The 26,447-nt window shown below is 50.1% G+C and overlaps 1 protein-coding gene across 9 annotated transcripts in view; it reads right to left on the bottom strand.

The window, feature by feature from the left end:
* The window catches only part of STXBP5L (syntaxin binding protein 5L), a 419,668-nt gene that overhangs the window by 139,050 nt on the left and 254,171 nt on the right, over positions 1 to 26,447 (bottom strand). For all 9 annotated transcript variants that reach the window (XM_075334850.1, XM_075334854.1, XM_075334852.1 and 6 more), the window contains 3 exons: positions 24,154 to 24,371; positions 22,928 to 23,106; positions 15,117 to 15,242 (listed from right to left, as the gene is read on the bottom strand). In XM_075334850.1, coding sequence (XP_075190965.1) covers positions 15,117 to 15,242; positions 22,928 to 23,106; positions 24,154 to 24,371 — 523 coding nt within the window. The remainder of the gene's footprint in view (positions 1 to 15,116; positions 15,243 to 22,927; positions 23,107 to 24,153; positions 24,372 to 26,447) is intronic.

Here is a 26,447-nt window from a genome sequence, read left to right as displayed (position 1 = left end):
AATCTTCCGCACACACTCCTCACATCCTGTATGGAGACACTAGTCGCCTGCATTGCTCAGGTGGATTTTGGCCCATTCTTCCGCACACACTCCTCACATCCTGTATGGAGACACTTGTCACCTGCATTGCTCAGGTGGATTTTGGCCCATTCTTCCGCACACACTCCTCACATCCTGTATGGAGACACTAGTCGCCTGCACTGCTCAGGTGGATTTTGGCCCATTCTTCCGCACACACTCCTCACATCCTGTATGGAGACACTAGTCGCCTGCATTGTTCAGGGAGATTTTGGCCCATTCTTCTGCACACACTCCTCACATCCTGTATGGAGACACTAGTCGCCTGCATTGCTCAGGGGGATTTTGGCCCATTCATCCGCACACACTCCTCACATCCTGTATGGAGACGCTAGTTACATGCATTGCTCAGGTGGATTTTGGACCATTCTTCCGCACACACTCCTCACACCCTGTATGGAGACACTAGTCGCCTGCATTGCTCAGGTGGATTTTGGCCCATTCTTCTGCACACACTCCTCACATCCTGTATGGAGACACTTGTCACCTGCATTGCTCAGGTGGATTTTGGCCCATTCTTCCGCACACACTCCTCACATCCTGTATGGAGACACTAGTCGCCTGCATTGCTCAGGTGGATTTTGGCCCATTCTTCTGCACACACTCCACATCCTGTATGGAGACACTAGTCATCTGCATTGTTCAGGGGGATTTTGGCCCATTCTTCCGCACACACTCCTCACATCCTGTATGGAGACACTTGTCACCTGCATTGCTCAGGTGGATTTTGGCCCATTCTTCCGCACACACTCCTCACATCCTGTATGGAGACACTAGTCGCCTGCATTGCTCAGGTGGATTTTGGCCCATTCTTCCGCACACACTCCTCACATCCTGTATGGAGACACTAGTCGCCTGCATTGTTCAGGGGGATTTTGGCCCATTCTTCTGCACACACTCCTCACATCCTGTATGGAGACACTAGTCGCCTGCATTGCTCAGGGGGATTTTGGCCCATTCATCCGCACACACTCCTCACATCCTGTATGGAGACGCTAGTTACATGCATTGCTCAGGTGGATTTTGGCCCATTCTTCCGCACACAGTCCTCACACCCTGTATGGAGACACTAGTCGCCTACGATGCTAAGGTGGATTTTGGCCCATTCTTCTGCACACACTCCTCACATCCTGTATGGAGACACTAGTCGCCTGCATTGCTCAGGTGGATTTTGGCCCATTCTTCCGCACACACTCCTCACATCCTGTATGGAGACACTAGTCGCCTGCATTGCTCAGGTGGATTTTGGCCCATTCTTCTGCACACACTCCTCACATCCTGTATGGAGACACTAGTCGCCTGCATTTCTCAGGTGGATTTTGGCCCATTCTTCTGCACACACTCCTCACATCCTGTATGGAGACACTAGTCACCTGCATTGCTCACGTGGATTTTGGCCCATTCTTCCGCACACACACTCCTTAAATCCTGTATGGAGACACTAGTCGCCTGCATTGCTCAGGGGGATTTTGGCCCATTCTTCCACACACACTCCTCACATCCTGTATGGAGACAATAGTCATCTGCATTGCTCAGGTGGATTTTGGCCTATTCGTCCACACACACACTCCTCACATCCTGTATGGAGACACTAGTCGCCTGCATTGCTCAGGTGGATTTTGGCCTATTCGTCCACACACACACTCCTCACATCCTGTATGGAGACACTAGTCACCTGCATTGCTCAGGTGGATTTTGGCCCATTCGTCCGCACACACTCCTCACATCCTGTATGGAGACACTAGTCACCTGCATTGCTCAGGTGGATTTTGGCCCATTCTTCCGCACACACTCCTCACATCCTGTATGGAGACACTAGTCGCCTGCATTGCTCAGGTGGATTTTGGCCCATTCTTCCGCACACACTCCTCACATCCTGTATGGAGACACTAGTCGCCTGCATTGTTCAGGGGGATTTTGGCCCATTCTTCTGCACACACTCCTCACATCCTGTATGGAGACACTAGTCGCCTGCATTGCTCAGGGGGATTTTGGCCCATTCATCTGCACACACTCCTCACATCCTGTATGGAGACACTAGTCGCCTGCATTGTTCAGGTGGATTTTGGCCCATTCTTCCGCACACACTCCTCACATCCTGTATGGAGACACTAGTCACCTGCATTGCTCAGGTGGATTTTGGCCCATTCTTCCGCACACACTCCTCACATCCTGTATGGAGACACTAGTCACCTGCATTGCTCAGGTGGATTTTGGCCCATTCGTCCGCACACACTCCTCACATCCTGTATGGAGACACTAGTCTCCTGCATTGCTCAGGTGGATTTTGGCCCATTCTTCTGCACACACTCCTCACATCCTGTATGGAGACACTAGTCGCCTGCATTGCTCAGGTGGATTTTGGTCCATTCTTCCGCACACACTCCTCACATCCTGTATGGAGACAATAGTCGCCCGCATTGCTCAGGTGGATTTTGGTCCATTCTTCCGCACACACTCCTCACATCCTGTATGGAGACACTAGTCGCCTACGATGCTAAGGTGGATTTTGGCCCATTCTTCTGCACACACTCCTCACATCCTGTATGGAGACACTAGTCGCCTGCATTGCTCAGGTGGATTTTGGCCCATTCTTCTGCACACACTCCTCACATCCTGTATGGAGACACTAGTCACCTGCATTGCTCACGTGGATTTTGGCCCATTCTTCCGCACACACACTCCTTAAATCCTGTATGGAGACACTAGTCGCCTGCATTGATCAGGGGGATTTTGGCCCATTCTTCCACACACACTCCTCACATCCTGTATGGAGACAATAGTCGTCTGCATTGCTCAGGTGGATTTTGGCCTATTCGTCCACACACACACTCCTCACATCCTGTATGGAGACACTAGTCGCCTGCATTGCTCAGGTGGATTTTGGCCTATTCGTCCACACACACACTCCTCACATCCTGTATGGAGACAATAGTCGTCTGCATTGCTCAGGTGGATTTTGGTCCATTCTTCCGCACACACTCCTCACATCCTGTATGGAGACACTAGTCACCTGCATTGCTCAGGTGGATTTTGGCCCATTCGTCCGCACACACTCCTCACATCCTGTATGGAGACACTAGTCGCCTGCATTGCTCAGGTGGATTTTGGCCCATTCTTCTGCACACACTCCTCACATCCTGTATGGAGACACTAGTCGCCTGCATTGCTCAGGTGGATTTTGGCCCATTCTTCTGCACACACTCCTCACATCCTGTATGGAGACACTAGTCGCCTGCATTGTTCAGGGGGATTTTGGCCCATTCTTCTGCACACACTCCTCATATCCTGTATGGAGACACTAGTCGCCTGCATTGCTCAGGTGGATTTTGGCCCATTCTTCCGCACACAGTCCTCACATCCTGTATGGAGACACTAGTCACCTGCATTGCTCAGGTGGATTTTGGCCCATTCTTCCGCACACACTCCTCACATCCTGTATGGAGACACTAGTCACCTGCATTGCTCAGGTGGATTTTGGTCCATTCTTCCGCACACACTCCTCACATCCTGTATGGAGACACTAGTCGCCCGCATTGATCAGGTGGATTTTGGTCCATTCTTCCGCACACACTCCTCACATCCTGTATGGAGACAATAGTCGCCCGCATTGCTCAGGTGGATTTTGGTCCATTCTTTCGCACACACTCCTCACATCCTGTATGGAGACACTAGTCGCCTACGATGCTCAGGTGTATTTTGCCCCATTCTTCCACACACACTCCTCACATCCTGTATGGAGACACTAGTCGCCTGCATTGCTCAGGTGGATTTTGCCCCATTCTTCCGCACACACTCCTCACATCCTGTATGGAGACACTAGTCACCTGCATTGCTCAGGTGTATTTTGGCCTATTCGTCCACACACACACTCCTCCCATCCTGTATGGAGACACTAGTCGCCTGCATTGCTCAGGTGGATTTTGGCCCATTCTTCCGCACACTCTTCACATCCTGTATGGAGACACTAGTCTCCTGCATTGCTCAGGTGGATTTTGGCCCATTCGTCCGCACACACTCCTCACATCCTGTATGGAGACACTAGTCGCCTGCATTGCTCAGGTGGATTTTGGCCCATTCTTCTGCACAAACTCCTCACATCCTGTATGGAGACACTAGTCGCCTGCATTGCTCAGGGGGATTTTGGCCCATTCTTCTGCATACACTCCTCACATCCTGTATGGAGACACTAGTCGCCTGCATTGCTCAGGTGGATTTTGGCCCATTCGTCCACACACACACTCCTCACATCCTCTATGGAGACACTAGTCACCTGCATTGCTCACGTGGATTTTGGCCCATTCTTCCGCACACACACTCCTTAAATCCTGTATGGAGACACTAGTCGCCTGCATTGCTCAGGGGGATTTTGGCCCATTCTTCCACACACACTCCTCACATCCTGTATGGAGACAATAGTCGTCTGCATTGCTGAGGTGGATTTTGGCCCATTCGTCCACACACACACTCCTCACATCCTGTATGGAGACACTAGTCACCTGCATTGCTCAGGTGGATTTTGGCCCATTCGTCCGCACACACTCCTCACATCCTGTATGGAGACACTAGTCGCCTGCATTGCTCAGGTGGATTTTGGCCCATTCTTCTGCACACACTCCTCACATCCTGTATGGAGACACTAGTCGCCTGCATTGCTCAGGTGGATTTTGGCCCATTCTTCTGCACACACTCCTCACATCCTGTATGGAGACACTAGTCGCCTGCATTGTTCAGGGGGATTTTGGCCCATTCTTCTGCACACACTCCTCACATCCTGTATGGAGACACTAGTCGCCTGCATTGCTCAGGTGGATTTTGGCCCATTCTTCCGCACACAGTCCTCACATCCTGTATGGAGACACTAGTCACCTGCATTGCTCAGGTGGATTTTGGCCCATTCTTCCGCACACACTCCTCACATCCTGTATGGAGACACTAGTCACCTGCATTGCTCAGGTGGATTTTGGCCCATTCTTCCGCACACACTCCTCACATACTGTATGGAGACACTAGTCGCCCGCATTGCTCAGGTGGATTTTGGTCCATTCTTCCGCACACACTCCTCACATCTTGTATGAAGACAATAGTCGCCTGCATTGCTCAGGTGGATTTTGGCCCATTCTTCCGCACACACTCCTCACATCCTGTATGGAGACACTAGTCGCCTGCATTGCTCAGGTGGATTTTGGCCCATTCTTCCGCACACAGTCCTCACATCCTGTATGGAGACACTAGTCGCCTGTATTGCTCAGGTGGATTTTGGCCCATTCGTCCACACACACACTCCTCACATCCTGTATGGAGACACTAGTCACCTGCATTGCTCAGGTGGATTTTGGCCCATTCGTCCGCACACACTCCTCACATCCTGTATGGAGACACTAGTCGCCTGCATTGCTCAGGTGGATTTTGGCCCATTCTTCTGCACACACTCCTCACATCCTGTATGGAGACACTAGTGGCCTGCATTCCTCAGGTGGATTTTGGCCCATTCTTCTGCACACACTCCTCACATCCTGTATGGAGACACTAGTCGCCTGCATTGTTCAGGGGGATTTTGGCCCATTCTTCTGCACACACTCCTCACATCCTGTATGGAGACACTTGTCGCCCGCATTGCTCAGGTGGATTTTGGCCCATTCTTCCGCACACACTCCTCACATCCTGTATGGAGACACTAGTCGCCTGCATTGCTCAGGTGGATTTTGGTCCATTCTTCCGCACACACTCCTCACATCCTGTATGGAGACACTAGTCGCCTACGACGCTCAGGTGTATTTTGCCCCATTCTTCCACACACACTCCTCACATCCTGTATGGAGACACTAGTCGCCTGCATTGCTCAGGTGGATTTTGCCCCATTCTTCCGCACACACTCCTCACATCCTGTATGGAGACACTAGTCGCCTGCATTGCTCAGGTGGATTTTGGCCCATTCTTCTGCACACACTCCTCACATCCTGTATGGAGACACTAGTCGCCTGCATTGTTCAGGGGGATTTTGGCCCATTCTTCTGCACACACTCCTCACATCCTGTATGGAGACACTAGTCGCCTGCATTGCTCAGGTGGATTTTGGCCCATTCTTCCGCACACAGTCCTCACATCCTGTATGGAGACACTAGTCACCTGCATTGCTCAGGTAGATTTTGGCCCATTCTTCCGCACACACTCCTCACATCCTGTATGGAGACACTAGTCGCCCGCATTGCTCAGGTGGATTTTGGTCCATTCTTCCGCACACACTCCTCACATCTTGTATGAAGACAATAGTCGCCTGCATTGCTCAGGTGGATTTTGGCCCATTCTTCCGCACACACTCCTCACATCCTGTATGGAGACACTAGTCTCCTGCATTGCTCAGGTGGATTTTGGTCCATTCTTCCGCACACACTCCTCACATCCTGTATGGAGACACTAGTCGCCTGCATTGCTCAGGTGGATTTTGGCCCATTCTTCCGCACACAGTCCTCACATCCTGTATGGAGACACTAGTCGCCTGCATTGCTCAGGTGGATTTTGGCCCATTCTTCCGCACACAGTCCTCACATCCTGTATGGAGACACTAGTCGCCTGCATTGCTCAGGTGGATTTTGGCCCATTCTTCCGCACACAGTCCTCACATCCTGTATGGAGACACTAGTCGCCTGCATTGCTCAGGTGGATTTTGGCCCATTCTTCCGCACACAGTCCTCACATCCTGTATGGAGACACTAGTCACCTGCATTGCTCAGGTGGATTTTGGCCCATTCTTCCACACACACTCCTCACATCCTGTATGGAGACATTAGTCACCTGCATTGCTCAGGTGGATTTTGGCCCATTCTTCCACACACACTCCTCACATCTTGTATGAAGACAATAGTCGCCTGCATTGCTCAGGTGGATTTTGGTCCATTCTTCCACACACACTCCTCACATCCTGTATGGAGACACTAGTCGCCTGCATTGTTCAGGTGGATTTTGGCCCATTCTTCTGCACACACTCCTCACATCCTCTATGGAGACACTAGTCACCTGCATTGCTCACGTGGATTTTGGCCCATTCTTCCGCACACACACTCCTTAAATCCTGTATGGAGACACTAGTCGCCTGCATTGCTCAGGGGGATTTTGGCCCATTCTTCCACACACACTCCTCACATCCTGTATGGAGACAATAGTCGTCTGCATTGCTCAGGTGGATTTTGGCCCATTCGTCCACACACACACTCCTCACATCCTGTATGGAGACACTAGTCACCTGCATTGCTCAGGTGGATTTTGGCCCATTCGTCCGCACACACTCCTCACATCCTGTATGGAGACACTAGTCGCCTGCATTGCTCAGGTGGATTTTGGCCCATTCTTCTGCACACACTCCTCACATCCTGTATGGAGACACTAGTCGCCTGCATTGCTCAGGTGGATTTTGGCCCATTCTTCTGCACACACTCCTCACATCCTGTATGGAGACACTAGTCGCCTGCATTGTTCAGGGGGATTTTGGCCCATTCTTCCGCACACACTCCTCACATCCTGTATGGAGACACTTGTCGCCTGCATTGCTCAGGTGGATTTTGGCCCATTCTTCCGCACACACTCCTCACATCCTGTATGGAGACACTAGTCGCCTGCATTGCTCAGGTGGATTTTGGTCCATTCTTCCGCACACACTCCTCACATCCTGTATGGAGACACTAGTCGCCTACGACGCTCAGGTGTATTTTGCCCCATTCTTCCACACACACTCCTCACATCCTGTATGGAGACACTAGTCGCCTGCATTGCTCAGGTGGATTTTGCCCCATTCTTCCGCACACACTCCTCACATCCTGTATGGAGACACTAGTCGCCTGCATTGCTCAGGTGGATTTTGGCCCATTCTTCCGCACACAGTCCTCACATCCTGTATGGAGACACTAGTCGCCTGCATTGCTCAGGTGGATTTTGGCCCATTCTTCCGCACACAGTCCTCACATCCTGTATGGAGACACTAGTCGCCTGCATTGCTCAGGTGGATTTTGGCCCATTCTTCCGCACACACTCCTCACATCCTGTATGGAGACACTAGTCGCCTACGATGCTCAGGTGTATTTTGCCCCATTCTTCCACACACACTCCTCACATCCTGTATGGAGACACTAGTCGCCTGCATTGCTCAGGTGGATTTTGCCCCATTCTTCCGCACACACTCCTCACATCCTGTATGGAGACACTAGTCGCCTGCATTGCTCAGGTGGATTTTGGCCCATTCTTCCGCACACAGTCCTCACATCCTGTATGGAGACACTAGTCGCCTGCATTGCTCAGGTGGATTTTGGCCCATTCTTCCGCACACAGTCCTCACATCCTGTATGGAGACACTAGTCGCCTGCATTGCTCAGGTGGATTTTGGCCCATTCTTCCGCACACAGTCCTCACATCCTGTATGGAGACATTAGTCACCTGCATTGCTCAGGTGGATTTTGGCCCATTCTTCCGCACACACTCCTCACATCCTGTATGGAGACACTAGTCGCCCGCATTGCTCAGGTGGATTTTGGTCCATTCTTCCGCACACACTCCTCACATCTTGTATGAAGACAATAGTCGCCTGCATTGCTCAGGTGGATTTTGGTCCATTCTTCCACACACACTCCTCACATCCTGTATGGAGACACTAGTCGCCTGCATTGTTCAGGTGGATTTTGGCCCATTCTTCTGCACACACTCCTCACATCCTCTATGGAGACACTAGTCATCTGCATTGCTCACGTGGATTTTGGCCCATTCTTCCGCACACACACTCCTTAAATCCTGTATGGAGACACTAGTCGCCTGCATTGCTCAGGGGGATTTTGGCTTATTCTTCCACACACACTCCTCACATCCTGTATGGAGACAATAGTCGTCTGCATTGCTCAGGTGGATTTTGGCCCATTCGTCCACACACACACTCCTCACATCCTGTATGGAGACACTAGTCACCTGCATTGCTCAGGTGGATTTTGGCCCATTCGTCCGCACACACTCCTCACATCCTGTATGGAGACACTAGTCGCCTGCATTGCTCAGGTGGATTTTGGCCCATTCTTCTGCACACACTCCTCACATCCTGTATGGAGACACTAGTCGCCTGCATTGCTCAGGTGGATTTTGGCCCATTCTTCTGCACACACTCCTCACATCCTGTATGGAGACACTAGTCGCCTGCATTGTTCAGGGGGATTTTGGCCCATTCTTCCGCACACACTCCTCACATCCTGTATGGAGACACTTGTCGCCCGCATTGCTCAGGTGGATTTTGGCCCATTCTTCCGCACACACTCCTCACATCCTGTATGGAGACACTAGTCGCCTGCATTGCTCAGGTGGATTTTGGTCCATTCTTCCGCACACACTCCTCACATCCTGTATGGAGACACTAGTCGCCTACGATGCTCAGGTGTATTTTGCCCCATTCTTCCACACACACTCCTCACATCCTGTATGGAGACACTAGTCGCCTGCATTGCTCAGGTGGATTTTGCCCCATTCTTCCGCACACACTCCTCACATCCTGTATGGAGACACTAGTCACCTGCATTGCTCAGGTGTATTTTGGCCTATTCGTCCACACACACACTCCTCCCATCCTGTATGGAGACACTAGTCGCCTGCATTGCTCAGGTGGATTTTGGCCCATTCTTCCGCACACACTCTTCACATCCTGTATGGAGACACTAGTCTCCTGCATTGCTCAGGTGGATTTTGGCCCATTCGTCCGCACACACTCCTCACATCCTGTATGGAGACATTAGTCGCCCGCATTGCTCAGGTGGATTTTGGCCCATTCTTCTGCACACACTCCTCACATCCAGTATGGAGACACTAGTCGCCTGCATTGCTCAGGTGGATTTTGGCCCATTCTTCTGCACACACTCCTCACATCCCGTATGGAGACACTAGTCACCTACGTTGCTCAGGTGGATTTTGGTCCATTCTTCCGCACACTCCTCACATCCTGTATGGAGACACTAGTCACCTGCATTGCTCAGGTGGATTTTGGCCCATTCTTCCGCACACACACTCCTCACATACTGTATGGAGACACTAGTCGCCTGCATTGCTCAGGTGGATTTTGGTCCATTATTCCGCACACACTCCTCACATCCTGTATGGAGACATTAGTCACCTGCATTGCTCAGGTGGATTTTGGCCCATTCTTCTGCACACACTCCTCACATCCTGTATGGAGACACTAGTCGCCTGCATTGCTCAGGTGGATTTTGGCCCATTCTTCTGCACACACTCCTCACATCCTGTATGGAGACACTAGTCACCTGCATTGCTCAGGTGGATTTTGGCCTATTCTTCCGCACACACTCCTCACATCCTGTATGGAGACACTGGTCACCTGCATTGCTCAGGTGGATTTTGGCCCATTCTTCCGCACACACTCCTCACATCCTGTATGGAGACACTAGTCACCTGCATTGCTCAGGTGGATTTTGGCCCATTCTTCCGTACACACTCCTCACATCCTGTATGGAGACACTAGTCGCCTGCATTGCTCAGGTGGATTTTGGGCCATTCTTCCGCACACACTCCTCACATCCTGTATGGAGACACTAGTCACCTGCGTTGCTCAGGTGGATTTTGGCCCATTCTTCCGCACACACTCCTCACGTCCTGTATGGAGACACTCAGCACCTGCATTGCTCAGGTGGATTTTGGCCATTCTTCCGCACACATTCCTCACGTCCTGTATGGAGACACTAGTCGCCTGCATTGCTCAGGTGGTATTTTGGCCCATTCTTCCGCACACACTCCTCACATCCTGTATAGAGACACTAGTCACCTGCATTGCTCAGGTGGATTTTGGTCCTTTCTTCCACACACACTCCTCACATCCTGTATAGAGACACTAGTCACCTGCATTGCTCAGGTGGATTTTGGCCCATTCTTCCGCACACACTCCTCACATCCTGTATGGAGACACTAGTCACCTGCATTGCTCAGGTGGATTTTGGCCTATTCTTCCGCACACACTCCTCACATCCTGTATGGAGACACTGGTCACCTGCATTGCTCAAGTGGATTTTGGCCCATTCTTCCGCACACACTCCTCACATCCTGTATGGAGACACTAGTCACCTGCATTGCTCAGGTGGATTTTGGCCCATTCTTCCGTACACACACTCCTCACATCCTGTATGGAGACACTAGTCACCTGCGTTGCTCAGGTGGATTTTGGCCCATTCTTCCGCACACACTCCTCACGTCCTGTATGGAGACACTCAGCACCTGCATTGCTCTGGTGCATTGTGGTCCATTCTTCCGCGCTCACACACTCCTCACATCCTGTATGGAGACACTAGTCGCCTGCATTGCTCAGGTGGATTTTGGTCCATTCCTCCACACACACACTCCTCACATCCTGTATGGAGACACTAGTCACCTGCATTGCTCAGGTGGATTTTGGTCCATTCTTCCGCACACACGCCTCACGTCCTGTATGGAGACACTAGTCGCCTGCATTGCTGAGTGGGATTTTGGCCCATTCTTCCACACACACTCCTCACATCCTGTATGGAGACACTAGTCGCCTGCATTGCTCAGGTGGATTTTGGCCTATTCGTCCGCACACACTCCTCACATCCTGTATGGAGACACTAGTCGCCTGCATTGCTCAGGTGGATTTTGGCCCATTCTTCTGCACACACTCCTCACATCCAGTATGGAGACACTAGTCGCCTGCATTGCTCAGGTGGATTTTGGCCCATTCTTCTGCACACACTCCTCACATCCCGTATGGAGACACTAGTCACCTACGTTGCTCAGGTGGATTTTGGTCCATTCGTCCGCACACTCCTCACATCCTGTATGGAGACACTAGTCACCTGCATTGCTCAGGTGGATTATGGTCCATTCTTCCGCACACACTCCTCACATCCTGTATGGAGACACTAGTCGCCTGCATTGCTCAGGTGGATTTTGTCCCATTCTTCCGCACACACACTCCTCACATCCTGTATGGAGACACTAGTCACCTGCATTGCTCAGGTGGATTTTGGCCCATTCTTCCGCACACACACTCCTCAAATACTGTATGGAGACACTAGTCATCTGCATTGCTCAGGTGGATTTTGGCCCATTCTTCCGCACACACTCCTCACATCCTGTATGGAGACACTAGTCGCCTGCATTGCTCAGGTGGATTTTGGTCCATTCTTCCGCACACACTCCTCACATCCTGTATGGAGACATTAGTCACCTGCATTGCTCAGGTGGATTTTGGCCCATTCTTCTGCACACACTCCTCACATCCTGTATGGAGACACTAGTCGCCTGCATTGCTCAGGTGGATTTTGGCCCATTCAACTGCACACACTCCTCACATCCTGTATGGAGACACTAGTCACCTGCATTGCTCAGGAGGATTTTGGCCCATTCTTCCGTACACACACTCCTCACATCCTGTATGGAGACACTAGTCGCCTGCATTGCTCAGGTGGATTTTGGCCCATTCTTCCGCACACACTCCTCACATCCTGTATGGAGACACTAGTCCCCTGCATTGCTCAGGTGGATTTTGGTCCATTCTTCCGCACATACACTCCTCACATCCTGTATGGAGACACTAGTCGCCTGCATTGCTCAGGTGGATTTTGGCCCATTCTTCCGCATACACTCCTCACATCCTGTATGGAGACACTAGTCACCTGCGTTGCTCAGGTGGATTTTGGCCCATTCTTCCGCACACACTCCTCACGTCCTGTATGGAGACACTCAGCACCTGCATTGCTCAGGTGGATTTTGGTCCATTCTTCCACACACACTCCTCACATCCTGTATGGAGACACTAGTCACCTGCATTGCTCAGGTGGATTTTGGCCTATTCTTCCGCACACACTCCTCACATCCTGTATGGAGACACTGGTTACCTGCATTGCTCAGGTGGATTTTGGCCCATTCTTCCGCACACACTCCTCACATCCTGTATGGAGACACTAGTCACCTGCATTGCTCAGGTGGATTTTGGCCCATTCGTCCGTACACACACTCCTCACATCCTGTATGGAGACACTAGTCACCTGCGTTGCTCAGGTGGATTTTGGCCCATTCTTCCGCACACACTCCTCACGTCCTGTATGGAGACACTCAGCACCTGCATTGCTCTGGTGCATTGTGGTCCATTCTTCCGCGCTCACACACTCCTCACATCCTGTATGGAGACACTAGTCGCCTGCAATGCTCAGGTGGATTTTGGCCCATTCCTTCACACACACACTCCTCACATCCTGTATGGAGACACTAGTCACCTGCATTGCTCAGGTGGATTTTGGCCCATTCTTCCGCACACACTCCTCACGTCCTGTATGGAGACACTAGTCACCTGCATTGCTCAGGTGGATTTTGGCCCATTCTTCCGCACACACTCCTCACCTCCTGTATGGAGACACTAGTCGCCTGCATTGCTGAGGGGGATTTTGGCCCATTCTTCCGCACACACTCCTCACATCCTGTATGGAGACACTAGTCGCCTGCATTGCTCAGGTGGATTTTGGCCTATTCGTCCACACACACACTCCTCACATCCTGTATGGAGACACTAGTCGCCTGCATTGCTCAGGTGAATTTTGGCCTATTCGTCCACACACATGCACACACACACACACACACACACACACACACACACACCTCACCGACTCCGCCATTCTAGCAGATTAATTTTCTCTCTCTGAATCCAGTAGAGCGTCTCCTTGGCTGTGTGTTTGGGATCATTGTCTGCTGACATGTCCTCCCTCGTTTAATCTTCATCATCCTGGTAGATTGCAGCAGATTTTTATCTGGAATGTCTCCGTACATTTGTCCATTCAACCTTTCCTCACTTATTTGAAGCTTTCCAGTGCCATCTGCTGAACAACAGCCGCACACCATGATGTCCCCACCTCCACACTTCACTGTTGTTGGTGTTTTTGGGGTGATTTGCTTTTCGGCCTCCAAACATGGTGTATTATGGCCTCTAAAGAGTTTAGTTTTGGTCTTATCTCACCAGACTAAATTCTCCCAATATTTCACAAGTTTGTCTAAATGTCGTTGAGTAAACTTTAAAACCTCTTGAACCTGATTTTTGTTAAGCAATGGAGTCCTGCATGGTGAGCGTGCATACAGGATCGTGCATACAGGAGTATGCATACAGGAGTGTGCATACCGGCCATGGAAGGGGAGTGCATTACTTATTCTTTTCTATGAAAAAATTTGTACCTGCTGATTCCAGGTGTTTCTGTAGCTCTCCACAGATTGTTTTTGGCTCTTGGACAACTCTTCTGATAATGTTTTTGACTCTTCTGTCTGAAATCTTGCAGGGAGCACCTTATTGTGACCGGTTTATGATGCAATGATGTTGTTTCTACTTCCAGATTGTGGATTAACAGAGCTCACTGGAATCGTCAGTAGTTTAGAAATCCTTCTGTAAACAATGCCATCAGTATGTTTTTCGACAATAAAATTATGATGGTCATGAAACAGCTCACTGGTTTTACCCATTATGAGATGTTTCTTGTTTGGCACCTTGATAACGAGACTCCTTTTTATTGGCCATCAGTTGAATCAGCTGATATTATTTTTCACTTAGTGTCAGGATTGCTTTCTAGTTACTGATAGATTTTAGTGGGTGTGAGGACTTTCTGTGGCTTTTTGCATCTCTTTTTTTTGTGTTTAATACTTTTTTCTATGTCATTTCTCATTATTACACATAATTTATGGACATCTATGGTTTGATTTCTTTGCCTATGTGGATTAGATGGGTTGTTATCGATGTCTGGTGAGAAATTCAAGTCAATAGCCCCTTTGGAAATATATTTAGTTAGAAAATTGGTGACATTCATTACTTATTTCCGCTTCTGTACATATGTGTGTATATTTATATGTGTATACGTATGTCTGTATAGCTCCATAATAACTGCTAATTGTCCAGGGGCAAAAAAGGATCAGGCAATTCCAGACAAATTCAGATGGTGCCCACCCTGATCTTCAGATAGAGACCACCCATAATTTGGTGCCACCTTTATTAACAACCTGTCTATACTCACAGGCCATAGGCAGAGCTGACCGCCAGGCTGGTGATCTGCTGCGGAGGTTCTCCGTCCGTCCATACAAGCTGGACTACGAGCTCTGTCTGGTATCCGGGCGGCATCCGCACGGGCCGGGTCTTCACACTGGGGGGAGAACACTTCATCAGAGTCCGCTACGACCCTTCACTGTAGTCATTATGGTAAGTATAAGAAATTAAAGGGGTCCTCTTATACGTCCTACATCGGGTCCGCATGTATGGAGCAGGCTCAGGAGCTCAGCACCTTCCTGTAACAGCAGAGACCGGATCTTGCTGTGATCGCTGCTGTTTAACCATTTAAATGTCGACATCAATCTCATTTAAATAGACTGATTGCTGATGCTGACATGCACTGGGGGCGTACTGGTTCCCATCACCCACCCCAGGGTGCTAAAGCAGCTTTGAGGTCTATTGAATGATTGCAGATTTGAGACCCCTATAGAGACTGAAAATAAGGTTAAAAAAACAAAAAAAAAGTTAAAAAAAAATCACATTTTGTGTGGGTGCATCCGAAAAAGCATCAAAATGTAAAATGAATGAATCTTTATGGTAAACGCCGTAAAGAGAAAACAAATGAAAAATACTAGAATTGCTGTTTTTTAGTCACCGCGCCAAAAAGTGCCACAAAAAGCGATAATATACGACGTCCGCATCTAAAAATGATGAGGGCAAATCGTCAGCTCAACACCCAGAAAACCATCCGCCACCCGGATCCCTCAAAGGAACAAGTCCTTGAACCGCGATGAGGAAAGATACAAAAAAATTATCATCTTCGGGAAAAAAAGGAGGAAAAAATAAAAAAGGAAAAAAAAAATAAAAAAATCACCCGGTCTGGAAGGGGTTAATAAAGCTTCAGCACCGAATAAATGTTACACATGTCCACAAAACTTTGTGCTTCTACACTCCTATCTTCCATGGTGGGGGGGGGGGGCTGCTTAGCATTATATTTAAGCATGTGCAAAAGTGATGCCACCCTAGAATTTGTTCTGGAAAATGAAGCATTTCTGCAGATTGTTACAGTCACACGTTTTGTTATACGCAGGATTATTTCCTTTGTTTCATTTCATATTATTTTTATTGAATTTTTCATAAATTTAATTGGACAAAATTTCACACAAAACTCCAAAAATTGTCCAGACACAATTGTTGTCCCGTCCTCTTTATATTCGGCTGCTCCCCCTTTACCCTCTGGAATAAATCCCTTCCATCAGTCACCTCCTGTCCCCGTCCACAGCTGCTTCCTCCTCTCACCTGGAGTCTCAGACTCTTCTGTATAAACGTCTCCAGGTCTCTCATATCTGAAGGCATCTTCTCCTCTCCTCTTCTTCTCCTCTCCTCTTTTCTTCTCTTCTCAAAATCTTCAGATCTCTCCACAGGTGTCAATAGGATTTAAATCCGGACTCATTGCGGCCTCTTCAGATCTCTCCAGCGCTTTGTTTCCATCCATGTCTGGGGCTTCTTGAACTGTTTGGGGTCATTGTCCTGCTGGACACCCCTGACGTAGGACTATACCCGGCTTTCTGACTCTGGGCTCTACATTCTGACCCATGACTCTCTGGTATCTTCAGATTTCCTGATGTCTTGCACACAGTCAAGGTCCCCAGTGTCAGAGGCAGCAAAACAACCCCAAGACATCTCTGCCCTCCCCCATGTGTGACTGTAGGTGCTGTGTTCTTTTCTTTGTAGGCCTCATTCTGATTTTGGTAAATAGTAGAATGATGTGCTTTACCAAAAAAACTCTATCTAAGGGGTACTTTACACGTTGCGACATCGCTACCGCTATATCGTCATTAGTGACGCACATCCGGCGCCGGTAGTGACATCGCAACGTGTAAATCCTAGATGGACCAATGAACGAGCACAGAAGCGTACAATCTCGCTGATCTGTGTAACGTCGTTCATTTCCATAATGTCGGGTCGACCGCAGGTACGATGATGTTTGTCGTTCCTGCAGCAGCACACATCGCTGTGTGTAAACCCGCAGGAGCGACAAACATCTCCTTACCTGCGTCTCGACGGCAATGCGGAAGGGAGAAGGTGGGCAGGATGTTATGTCCCGCTCATCTCCGCCCTTCCACTTCTATTGGCCGGCCGATTAGTGACGTCGCTGTGACACCGAACGCACATCCCCCTTGAAGGAGGGATTTTTTTCGGCGGGCACAGCGACGTCGCCGAGCAGGTATGTGCGTGTGGAGCTGCCATAGCGATAATGTTCACTACGGCAGCAATCAACACATATCGCATGTGCGACGGGGGCGGGGGCTATCGCGCTCGACATTGCTAGCCGATGCTAACGATGTTGCAGCGTGTAAAGTACCCCTTAGTCTCATCCGTCCACAAGATGCTTTCCAGAAGGATTCTGGTTCCTCACTGACATTTTGGCTTTTTTCTGTCTCTGTATCAGCAGTGGAGTCCTCCTGGCTCTCCTCCATAGTGTTTTTCTGTCTCTGTGTCAGCAGTGGGGTCTTCCTGGATCTCCTCCATAGTGTTTTTCTGTCTCTGTGTCAGCAGTGGGGTCCTCCTGGGTCTCCTCCATAGTGTTTTACTGTCTCTGTGTCAGCAGTGGGGTCCTCTTGGGTCTCCTCCATAGTGTTTTTTTGTCTCTGTATCAGCAGTGGGGTTCTCCTGGGTCCCCTCCATAGTATTTCACGTCATTCAGATGTAGACGGCTAGTTCGCACTGACTCTGATGTCGCTGAGCTGCAGGAAAGCTGGAATTTCTCTGGACCTGATTGGGGCTTATCCACCACCTGGACTATCCTGTGTTACAACCTTTCGTCAACTGTTCTCTACTGTCCACGTCCAAGGAAATTAGCTACAACGCCATGAGTTATAAATTTCTTCATTGTGTTATGCACCGGGGAGAAAGGAACATCAAGATCTCTGGAGATGCACTTGTCATTTGAGATTGTTGACATTTTCAACAAGTTTGGTTCTCCAGTCCTTAAGGCCCCGTTACACGCTACGATTTCTCTGACGAGATGTCGTTGAGGTCACGGTTTTCGTGACGCACTTCTGTCGTCGTTAGCGACTGCGTTGCGTGTGACACCTACGAGCGACTCTGAATGATCGTAAAAATAGCGAAAATCGTTGATTGTTGACACGTCGTTCATTTTCAAAAGTTTGTTCGTCGTTTCGAACGCAGCAGACATATTGCAGGCATAATGCGTTAGTGCGTCTGTCATCAGTGGCGCGGCCGTGTCGTTACGAGCAATGCTCCACACCTCCTCCGCTCTGATTGGTGTCACGCCAGGGTGTATGCTATGGACAATTATACGCCTCTGTCGTTGCCGGAATCGTTGGGAGGATTGCTGTGTGACTGTGTCCACACAAACGACTTGGTCAAATAATATATCGCTGAACGATGTAGCGTCGTTTGTGAGATAGGTACGTGTGACCGCTACAAAACGACCTATGAGCGATCTCAGCAAATTGTAGCAACGATCTGGGCATGTCACATCGCTAACGAGATCGCTAGCGTAAAGCGGCTTTTAGACACTTCTCTCCTCTTTCTGTTCTCCTAGATTAGTGCGGCACACACAGACACAGTGCAAAGATGGAGGCAACTTCTCCCATTTTATCAGGTTTCAGATGTGATTTTCATATTGCCCACATCTGTTACTTGCCACAGTTGACTATGAACGAGCATCACATGCTCCAGTCCATTTCTGGGGTTTTATGTGAAATGATGTCCAGTTTCTTTCCCTCTGTATGTTTTCTGTTGTTCCAATACACACAAAGGAAATAATCCGTGTTTGAGAAAACAAGTGTAAGGGCAATACATTTTTGGGAGAATTTCAAAAGGTGTCAACACTTTTGGTCCTAACTGTATGTGTCTGTCCGTATCCATAGCTATCTATATATGTCATGAACGTCGCTCTGCATTTAGAGACTTGTGACAGGATCTGGGCTAGAGTTTCTCTCTGCCACGTGAGACTCCTCAGATTATACATATTTTCCTTTCCTTTGGTGTTTCTAGGGTTAATATCAGTTTTGCTTTCCAGCAGCTTATGACTCCCGGCCTCAGGTCCTTCAGGTTGGTGAGCACTCCCTTCCCCCTATATATGGTCTCATCTCCCAGTAGAGGGCTCGAGTTATTCTGATTCATTCTGTAGCTAGACCTTGAGGTGGAAGGAGCTGCTGAAGACCTTGTTGCAGTGAAGCAAAGTAGGCTGCAGTCTTGGTGTCTGACTGCAGCCGTGACGTTGGGCTTTATCCTTTTATTGTTTCCCCTGTCTGTTGTAACTTCCCTTCATATTGTTGTAGTGTGACTAGGGATTCTCACCTGTCAGCTCACTAGCCAGGGTTATTGCAGGGCTTCCTAGGATTTCAGGTATCCTGTTCGGCGACAGGCGAGGAACCTGTATAGGAACTGGGTAGGAGTGCAGGGTGCAGCTGAGTGCAGGAGGCATCCCATCATCCCTCTCTCTAGCACCAGGGCCCACCACTGTTTAAGTGTCCCCGGTGAACCTCTTTTTGATGTGGGTCTCGCCTCACGCCCCAAATCCGTGTGTGATTGTGCCATAACCAGCATTTCTGCTGAGCCCTTATGGCTCAGGATGCCGTGTTGGCCCACCTGATGCAGACTCTGTAAGAAGAGTTGGTGGAGATGCGATCTCAGGTGGTGCAATAACTGCAGCACATCGTGGGTCTGCAGGTCTTGGCTCATTTGTGGTGCTTCGAGAGGCCTGTAAATTATATTTCAGTCTTCGCCCTTGTTCCTTAGGGAGTGAGGAACAGCGAGTGGGGATAGTAGTCTCCCTGTCGCGGGGAGATCCCCAGTCCTGGGCCTTCTCCCTACCAACCGATTCTCTGGCTATGTGGTCAATGGACGAGTTTTTTGCGGCTTTGACCCTTCTCTATGGTGATCCTCATGGCGTCTCCCTTGCAGAATGTAACCTGCGTAGTCTTCAGCAGCAAGGGGCGCGGCCGGTTGATGAGCGCTGCTCTGAGTAGCGGAGATGGGCCACAGACACCCAATGGAAGGATCCGGCTCTCAGGAGTCACTTGTTTCAGGGTTTGTCTGATGGGCCGAGGGATTCTCTGGTTCAGTATGCTGCTCCAAAGTCACTGGAGGCCGCCATGTGCCTCGCTATTAGGGTAGACCAAAGCCTCAGGGAAAGACCAACAATGACCCGGTTCTCTGTAATACTTCCACGGGAGGAGGTTCCACTGGTACAGAATGGCCAATGTCTGCTGGTGCGGGGTGCCTCCTCTCATTATAGGTCACCTGCAGCTCACCATAGGATGGGAGCCTGTTTTTATTGTGATCACAAGGGTCATTACATTGAGGTTTGTCCGTCTAAACCCCAAACCGTAACTCCATCTAAAAAGCCAACTCCCCCAGGTTTTTCTCCTCTACTCTGGTTAAGGATTTTCTGCGGCAAGGAGGAGAGACGCCGCAGACCCAGTTTTCCCACCGGTCCTACTCCTGAGTGTAAGGTTATGAAGTCGGTTTTGCCGCGTATTGCCCAGCGGGTTATGCCATCTGAAAAACCGTTCCCCCCAGCCATGTGGAGGATGACCGTCTGGGTGTGAATATTTCCTCCGCAACACCCATTTTTCCTACCGAGATCTCTAAAGCTAGTTTGGAGAGAAGCGGTGTTAACCATCCACTCCTCAGGTTAACACCAGGCCTTGGTGTCCCCCCTGGAGAGGTGGTCGGAGGGGGGTAGTTGGGATTTCTGAGCGTAAGGTTGTACAGCCTAGTGGTGATTCCTCTGTTTTCTGTCCCTTCTAGAAGGTTACCAATTTCCAACATAAATGTGCAGGTCCGGACCTGAGTGTGAATGACTACGTGTAGGTGTCCACAAGAAACATCAAGTGGAGATGTGCATCAGGGGTTCTGGGCTCAAGGTTCCTTGTTCCGTATCGTGTTGCGGACATGGTTAACCCTATGGCTACCCCCACTGCTATATGCCCACAACGTTGTTCACAAATCATTGCTCAGGAGATGTGTTGTGTGTCCTGAGTCTACGTCATTACCATTGTTATCATTGTGCGTTCCTGGTACCCATGAAGGTCAGTTCACATTAGGTGTGAACACTGGTGGGTTGGATCATATTATCCAGGTGTTTTCTGGATGAATCTTGAGACCCCTCAATAAAGGAGGGGGGGTACCGTCACGGCCGTCTCTCTGCATTTAGACACTTGTGAAAGGATCTGGGCCAAAGTCTCACACTGACATCTGAGACTCCTCAGATTAAATGTATTTTCCCTTCTTTTGGTGAATCAAGGGTTAATGTCAGTTTTCCTTACCAGCAGCTTCTGATTACTCCTCTCCTCTGTTGCTTCCAGTGGTGACCACTCCCTTCCGATATATCACATCTCCCAGTAGAGGGCGCCGGTTAATCTGATTCATTCTGTAGCTAGGCCGGGAGGTGGAAGGAGCTGCTGTAGCCCTGTCTGTCTGAAGCAGTGTAGGCTGCAGTCTTGGTGTCTGACTGCAGCCGTGAAGCTGGGCTTATCCTTCTTCGTTTCCCCTGTCTGTTGTACCTTGCCTTCATGCTGTATTAATACAGCGGAGGACTAGCGATGCTCACCAGCCAGCTCACTAGCCAGGGTTATCACAGGGCTTCCTTTTGTTTCAGGTATCCTGCTCGGCGACAGGTGAGAAACCTGTATAGGGACTGGCTAGGAGAGTAGAGTGCAGCTGCAGGTGAATGTAGGAGGTGTCCTATCATCCCTCTCCCTAGAGCTAGGGCCCACCTTTGCTTAAGTGTCCCCAGTGTACCCCTTGTTTGTTGTGCATCTCGCCATGCACCGCACCTTGCCCAAGTCCATGCGTGATAATATACTACCCTGTTCCTGACACACTGTGACAAACCTGCCCCTGTGTAAGCAGGATGTCTGCTAACCGGTTGATCCGCTCGCGGCGGATGCAGTGCATGCCCGGCCTGTGTCGCTCGCAATCAGGACATTAATTCCACCCCCTGGAATATTCAGTGAACAAACAGATTTTCTACAGTAAATAAACATAGAAAATCTTATTCTAACCTAAAATAACAGGAAATGAGTTGTTGTTTCAACAAAGTGAGGGAAGCTAAGTGCGGCTAATTATGGCGGCCGGCGTCTTTTGTGCGCACGGCGCGCTGGATAATGCTGTAATTGCTCTTAAATTGCAGCTTTGGAGGCTCGCTCACTGCCGGTGCGAGCACTGATTAGGCCACTCTGTGCCGCCTCCTCGTGCACGCTCGGCTAATGACTGTAATCTCCGGATATCAGATCCTCGCACTCCATGTGAAATCGCTGCCAGCGTAATCTCAGAGTAAGACACAAAGCATCAACATTCGGTAATCTGCGCCAATCTGAGCTCGTGTACAACCGAGGACTAGAAAACTAAGGAGCGGCGCTCAATGCCAGGCAGCAGCTGCTACAGGCCGGTACAAAGCACTGCCGACAGGGCCTGGGGTTAATCCTTACGTGTAAAAATGAGGTAACACAAAAAAGGGTTCTTTACAGTTACAGCAGTAAAGCCAGGCAGCAAAAACAAAAGGCACAACTTAAAGTGGCTATCCAGGATTAGGAGAATGTCTTTTTTAACCATTTCACGGCCAGGCCATGTTACTTTTTTGCACTTTTGTATGTTCCTCCCCTATTACAAAGAGCCATAGCACAGCCTTCACCTTCCTCGTAAGGATTCTGCTCCATACAACGTGTGACTTAGTAAGGCTGCCATATTGGTCTTATCCTGGACAACCCATTTTATAGGAAGGTGAAGATGACTTCTTATGAAAAGCCTTTCTGATTGTAGCCTAAGGTTAGGCAGACGGATCCGGTGAAGGCTCCTTACCTCAGACATGGTATGTTGTCCTTCAGGGGCCCCTCAGTTATCACAGTGTTGGCGCTACCTGCCAGGTTCCTGCTCTTGGACGACAGGGGCTGACTCGTGGGTTCAGGAAACGGCGGGATGCTGTCCGGGTCGGGGGTCATGATGTCCTCCACCTCGTACGGCAGCCGAACTTCTAGGGACTTACAGGAAACAAAAGGATGAATCAGATAAGAGTAAAATGTGGAGCTAAATACGCACATCTTATATTAGGTAAAAACTGCTCCTCGTGGGCGGGGCTCACACTAAGTACAAGGTACGAAATGTGGAGCCAGATGCGCACATTTTATATTAGGTTATAAATAAAACAAACTTGCTCCTCATGGGCGGGGCTCACACTAAGTACAAGGCATGAACTGTGGCGCCAGATACGCACATTTTATATTAGGTTTAAAAAAAACAAACCCTGCTCCTCATGGATGGGGCTCACACTAAGTACAAGGCATGAAATGTGGAGCCAGATCCGCACATTTTATATTAGGTTAAAAAAAAACAAAAAAATAAACAAACAAAAAAAAACCCTGCTCCTCATGGGCGGGGCTCACACTAAGCATGAGGCTCATAACAAGGAGTCAGATTGGCACATCTTATATTAGGTTAGAAAAAAAAAGTGCTTTTCGTGGGCGGAGCTCACACTAAGCACACGTTTCATAACATGGAGCCAGATTCACACATAATATCTAAGGCAAAAACTGCTCCTTGTGGGGTGCGGGGCTCACACTAAGCACACGGCTCATAACATAGAGCCAGATCCGCACATCTTATCTAAGGTCCAAACTGCTCCTTGTGTGGGGAGCAGGGCTCTCCCTAAGAATGAGGCTCAAAACGTGGAGCTAGATCCGCACATATTATATTAGGGAAAAAACTATTCCTCATGGGCAGGGCTCACATTAAACATGAGGCTCATAATATGGAGCCAGATATGCACATCTTATAACAGGTAAAAACTGCTCCTTGTAGGTGGGGCTTACACTAAGCATTAGGCTCATAACATGGAGTCAGATTTGCACATCTTATATTAGGTAAAACTGCTCCTCGTGGGTGAGGCTCCCACTAAGCACGGGGCTCATAACATGGAGCCAGATCCGCACATTCTATATTAGGTAAAAACTGCACCTCATGGGCGGGGCTCACATGACGCACAAGGCTCATAAGGTGGCGGCATCTGTGGGACTCTTCTCAACACTTACCGCTATCTCCGTTACCACCTCGTGTTTGCTGAATCTGTAGATGATGACGTACGCCGACACTCCCGCAACACACAAGATTCTACTTTCCGGGCACCAAGACATCATCTGGATGGCAAAGGGGTCGTCTTCCACTATTTCCGCCGTCTGCTTCCCTTCCCCCGTCTTCTGCTTCTCAAACACCTTGGATGTCTTCAGCTTGTAAAGCATCTGGAGACTGGCTGGAAAACATCACATAAAACCAGGGCCTGAGGCCGGGCGAGGACAGAAAGATGAGCAGCAGTCACGGTGGACATGTAAATGGAGAAAAGGCCGATCATGACATATAATACAGGGACACAGAGGGGCCACAGAGCAGAGAACATCATATTTGCCCGACCCCGCTGCTCTCTGCCTTCATAGAACTAATTCTGCACCAAGCAGGGCAGTGGTCAGCACTAGTGATAATGACCGGGGACCTGAGCGACAACCAAGATGTCACAAAGGGGACGAAAAGGTCAGCCCAAAGCAGGAGTACGAAGACCTGACAATGGCCACCATGAAACCCACAGTCCAGTAATCTCATCTCTGGAGGGAAATCGCCCAACCGGTCACATGCACGAGTGGGCAGAGGGTCAGGAACCGACCCCATGTTATCATTCTACTAGAGGGAAAGTCTTCCAAAAACCAGTGTCTGCGGTAAGAACCCAGTGTCAGAGGACCAAAGGCGCCAAAACACAGGAACCCTCGATCCCTTCCAGACTCCTCTGTCCCTGTTCTCTAGTCTCCTCTGTCCTTGTCCTCTTCAAAACACTCTGTCCTCCTCCTCCTCCAGACTCCTGTTCTCCTCCTCCTCCAGACTCCTCTGTCCCCCTCCTCCAGACTTCTATGTCCTTCTCCTCCAGACTTCTCTGTCCCCCTCCTCCAGACTTCTATGTCCCTCTCTTCTCTTCCACACTCCTCTGTCCTCCTCCTCCAGACTCCTCTGTTCTTCTCCTCCTCCAAACTCCTTTGTTCTTCTCCTCCTCCAGACTTCTCTGTCTTCCTCCTCCGTCCCCCTCCTCCAGACTTCTATGTACCTCTCTTCCACACTCCTCTGTCCTTGTCCTCCTCCAGACTCTTCTGTCCTCCTCCTCCAGACTCTTCTGTCCTCCTCCTCCAGACTCTTCCGCCCCTCTCTTCCAGACTTCTCTGTCCTCCTCCAGACTTCTCTGTCCTCCTCCAGACTCCTCTGTCCTCCTCCAGACTCCTCTGTCCTCCTACTTCAGAGTTCTTTGTTCCCCCTCCTCCAAACTCCTCCAGCTCCCTCCTCCAGCCCCCCTCCTCCAGACTGTTCCGGCCCCCCTCCTCCAGACTCCTCCTGCCCCCCTCCTCCAGACTCCTTGGCCCCCCCCTCCAGACTCCTCCGGTCCCCCCCTCCAGACTCCTCTGTTCTTCTCCTCTAGACTCCTCCATCCTCCTCCTCCAGACTCCTCCGGCCCCCCTCCTCCAGACTCCTCCGGTCCCCTCCTCCAGACTCCTCCTCCAGCCCCCCTCCTCCAGACTCCTCCAGTCCCCCCTCTTCCAGACTCCTCCGTCCTCCCCCCTCCTCCAGACTCCTTGGGCCCCCATCCTCCAGACTCCTCCGGCCCCTCTCCTCCAGACTCCTCTGGGCCCCCTCCTCCAGACTCCTCCTCCTCCGGCCCCCCTCCTGCAGACTCTTCTGTCCCCCTCCTCCAGACTTCTCTGGGCCCCCTCCTCGAGACTCCTCCAGCCCCCCTCCTCCAGACTCCTCCGGCCCCCCTCCTCCAGACTCCTCTGTCCCCCTCCTCCATACTCCTCTGGCCCCCCTCCTCCAGACTCCTCTGGCCCCCCTCCTTCAGACTCCTCCTTCTCCGGTCCCCTTCCTCCAGACTCCTCCGTCCCCTTCCTCCAGACTCCTCCGGCACCCCCTCCTCCAGACTCCTCCGTCCTACACCCCTAGAACTTTTCTAAAGGGAGAATAAAAGTATCAGGAACTTGAATGTAAACTGTCCGACCCTTCTCGCCCCTTACATCAAGTGTTGGAGGAGTCATGAAACCCCCTTACACATTAGGAGGTCCGCCGTTCCTGATGTGTATAAGGGTCTTAAGCATTGGAGCTTAGTGACAATCCTGTCCTTAAGGAGGCTGAGATCAGCCATTTGTCTGGGGTACAGAAGCCAAGATCTCCGCTTTCAGAGGTTGCTCATGAACCCATATCCTGACATTGAGACGCAGACGGACTCCTGAAGACAGAATGGAGTGGAGTTTGTGCTGAACGTCCTATAGGGTGAAGGGTGCAGTGGGTATCACTGGGG

This window comes from Anomaloglossus baeobatrachus, chromosome 2 (genome assembly GCF_048569485.1).
Source record: "Anomaloglossus baeobatrachus isolate aAnoBae1 chromosome 2, aAnoBae1.hap1, whole genome shotgun sequence".
Classification (NCBI taxonomy): Eukaryota; Metazoa; Chordata; class Amphibia; order Anura; family Aromobatidae; genus Anomaloglossus; species Anomaloglossus baeobatrachus.
Note: the sequence above shows the minus strand (reverse complement) of the source record. Positions and strands in the feature narration are given on the sequence as shown.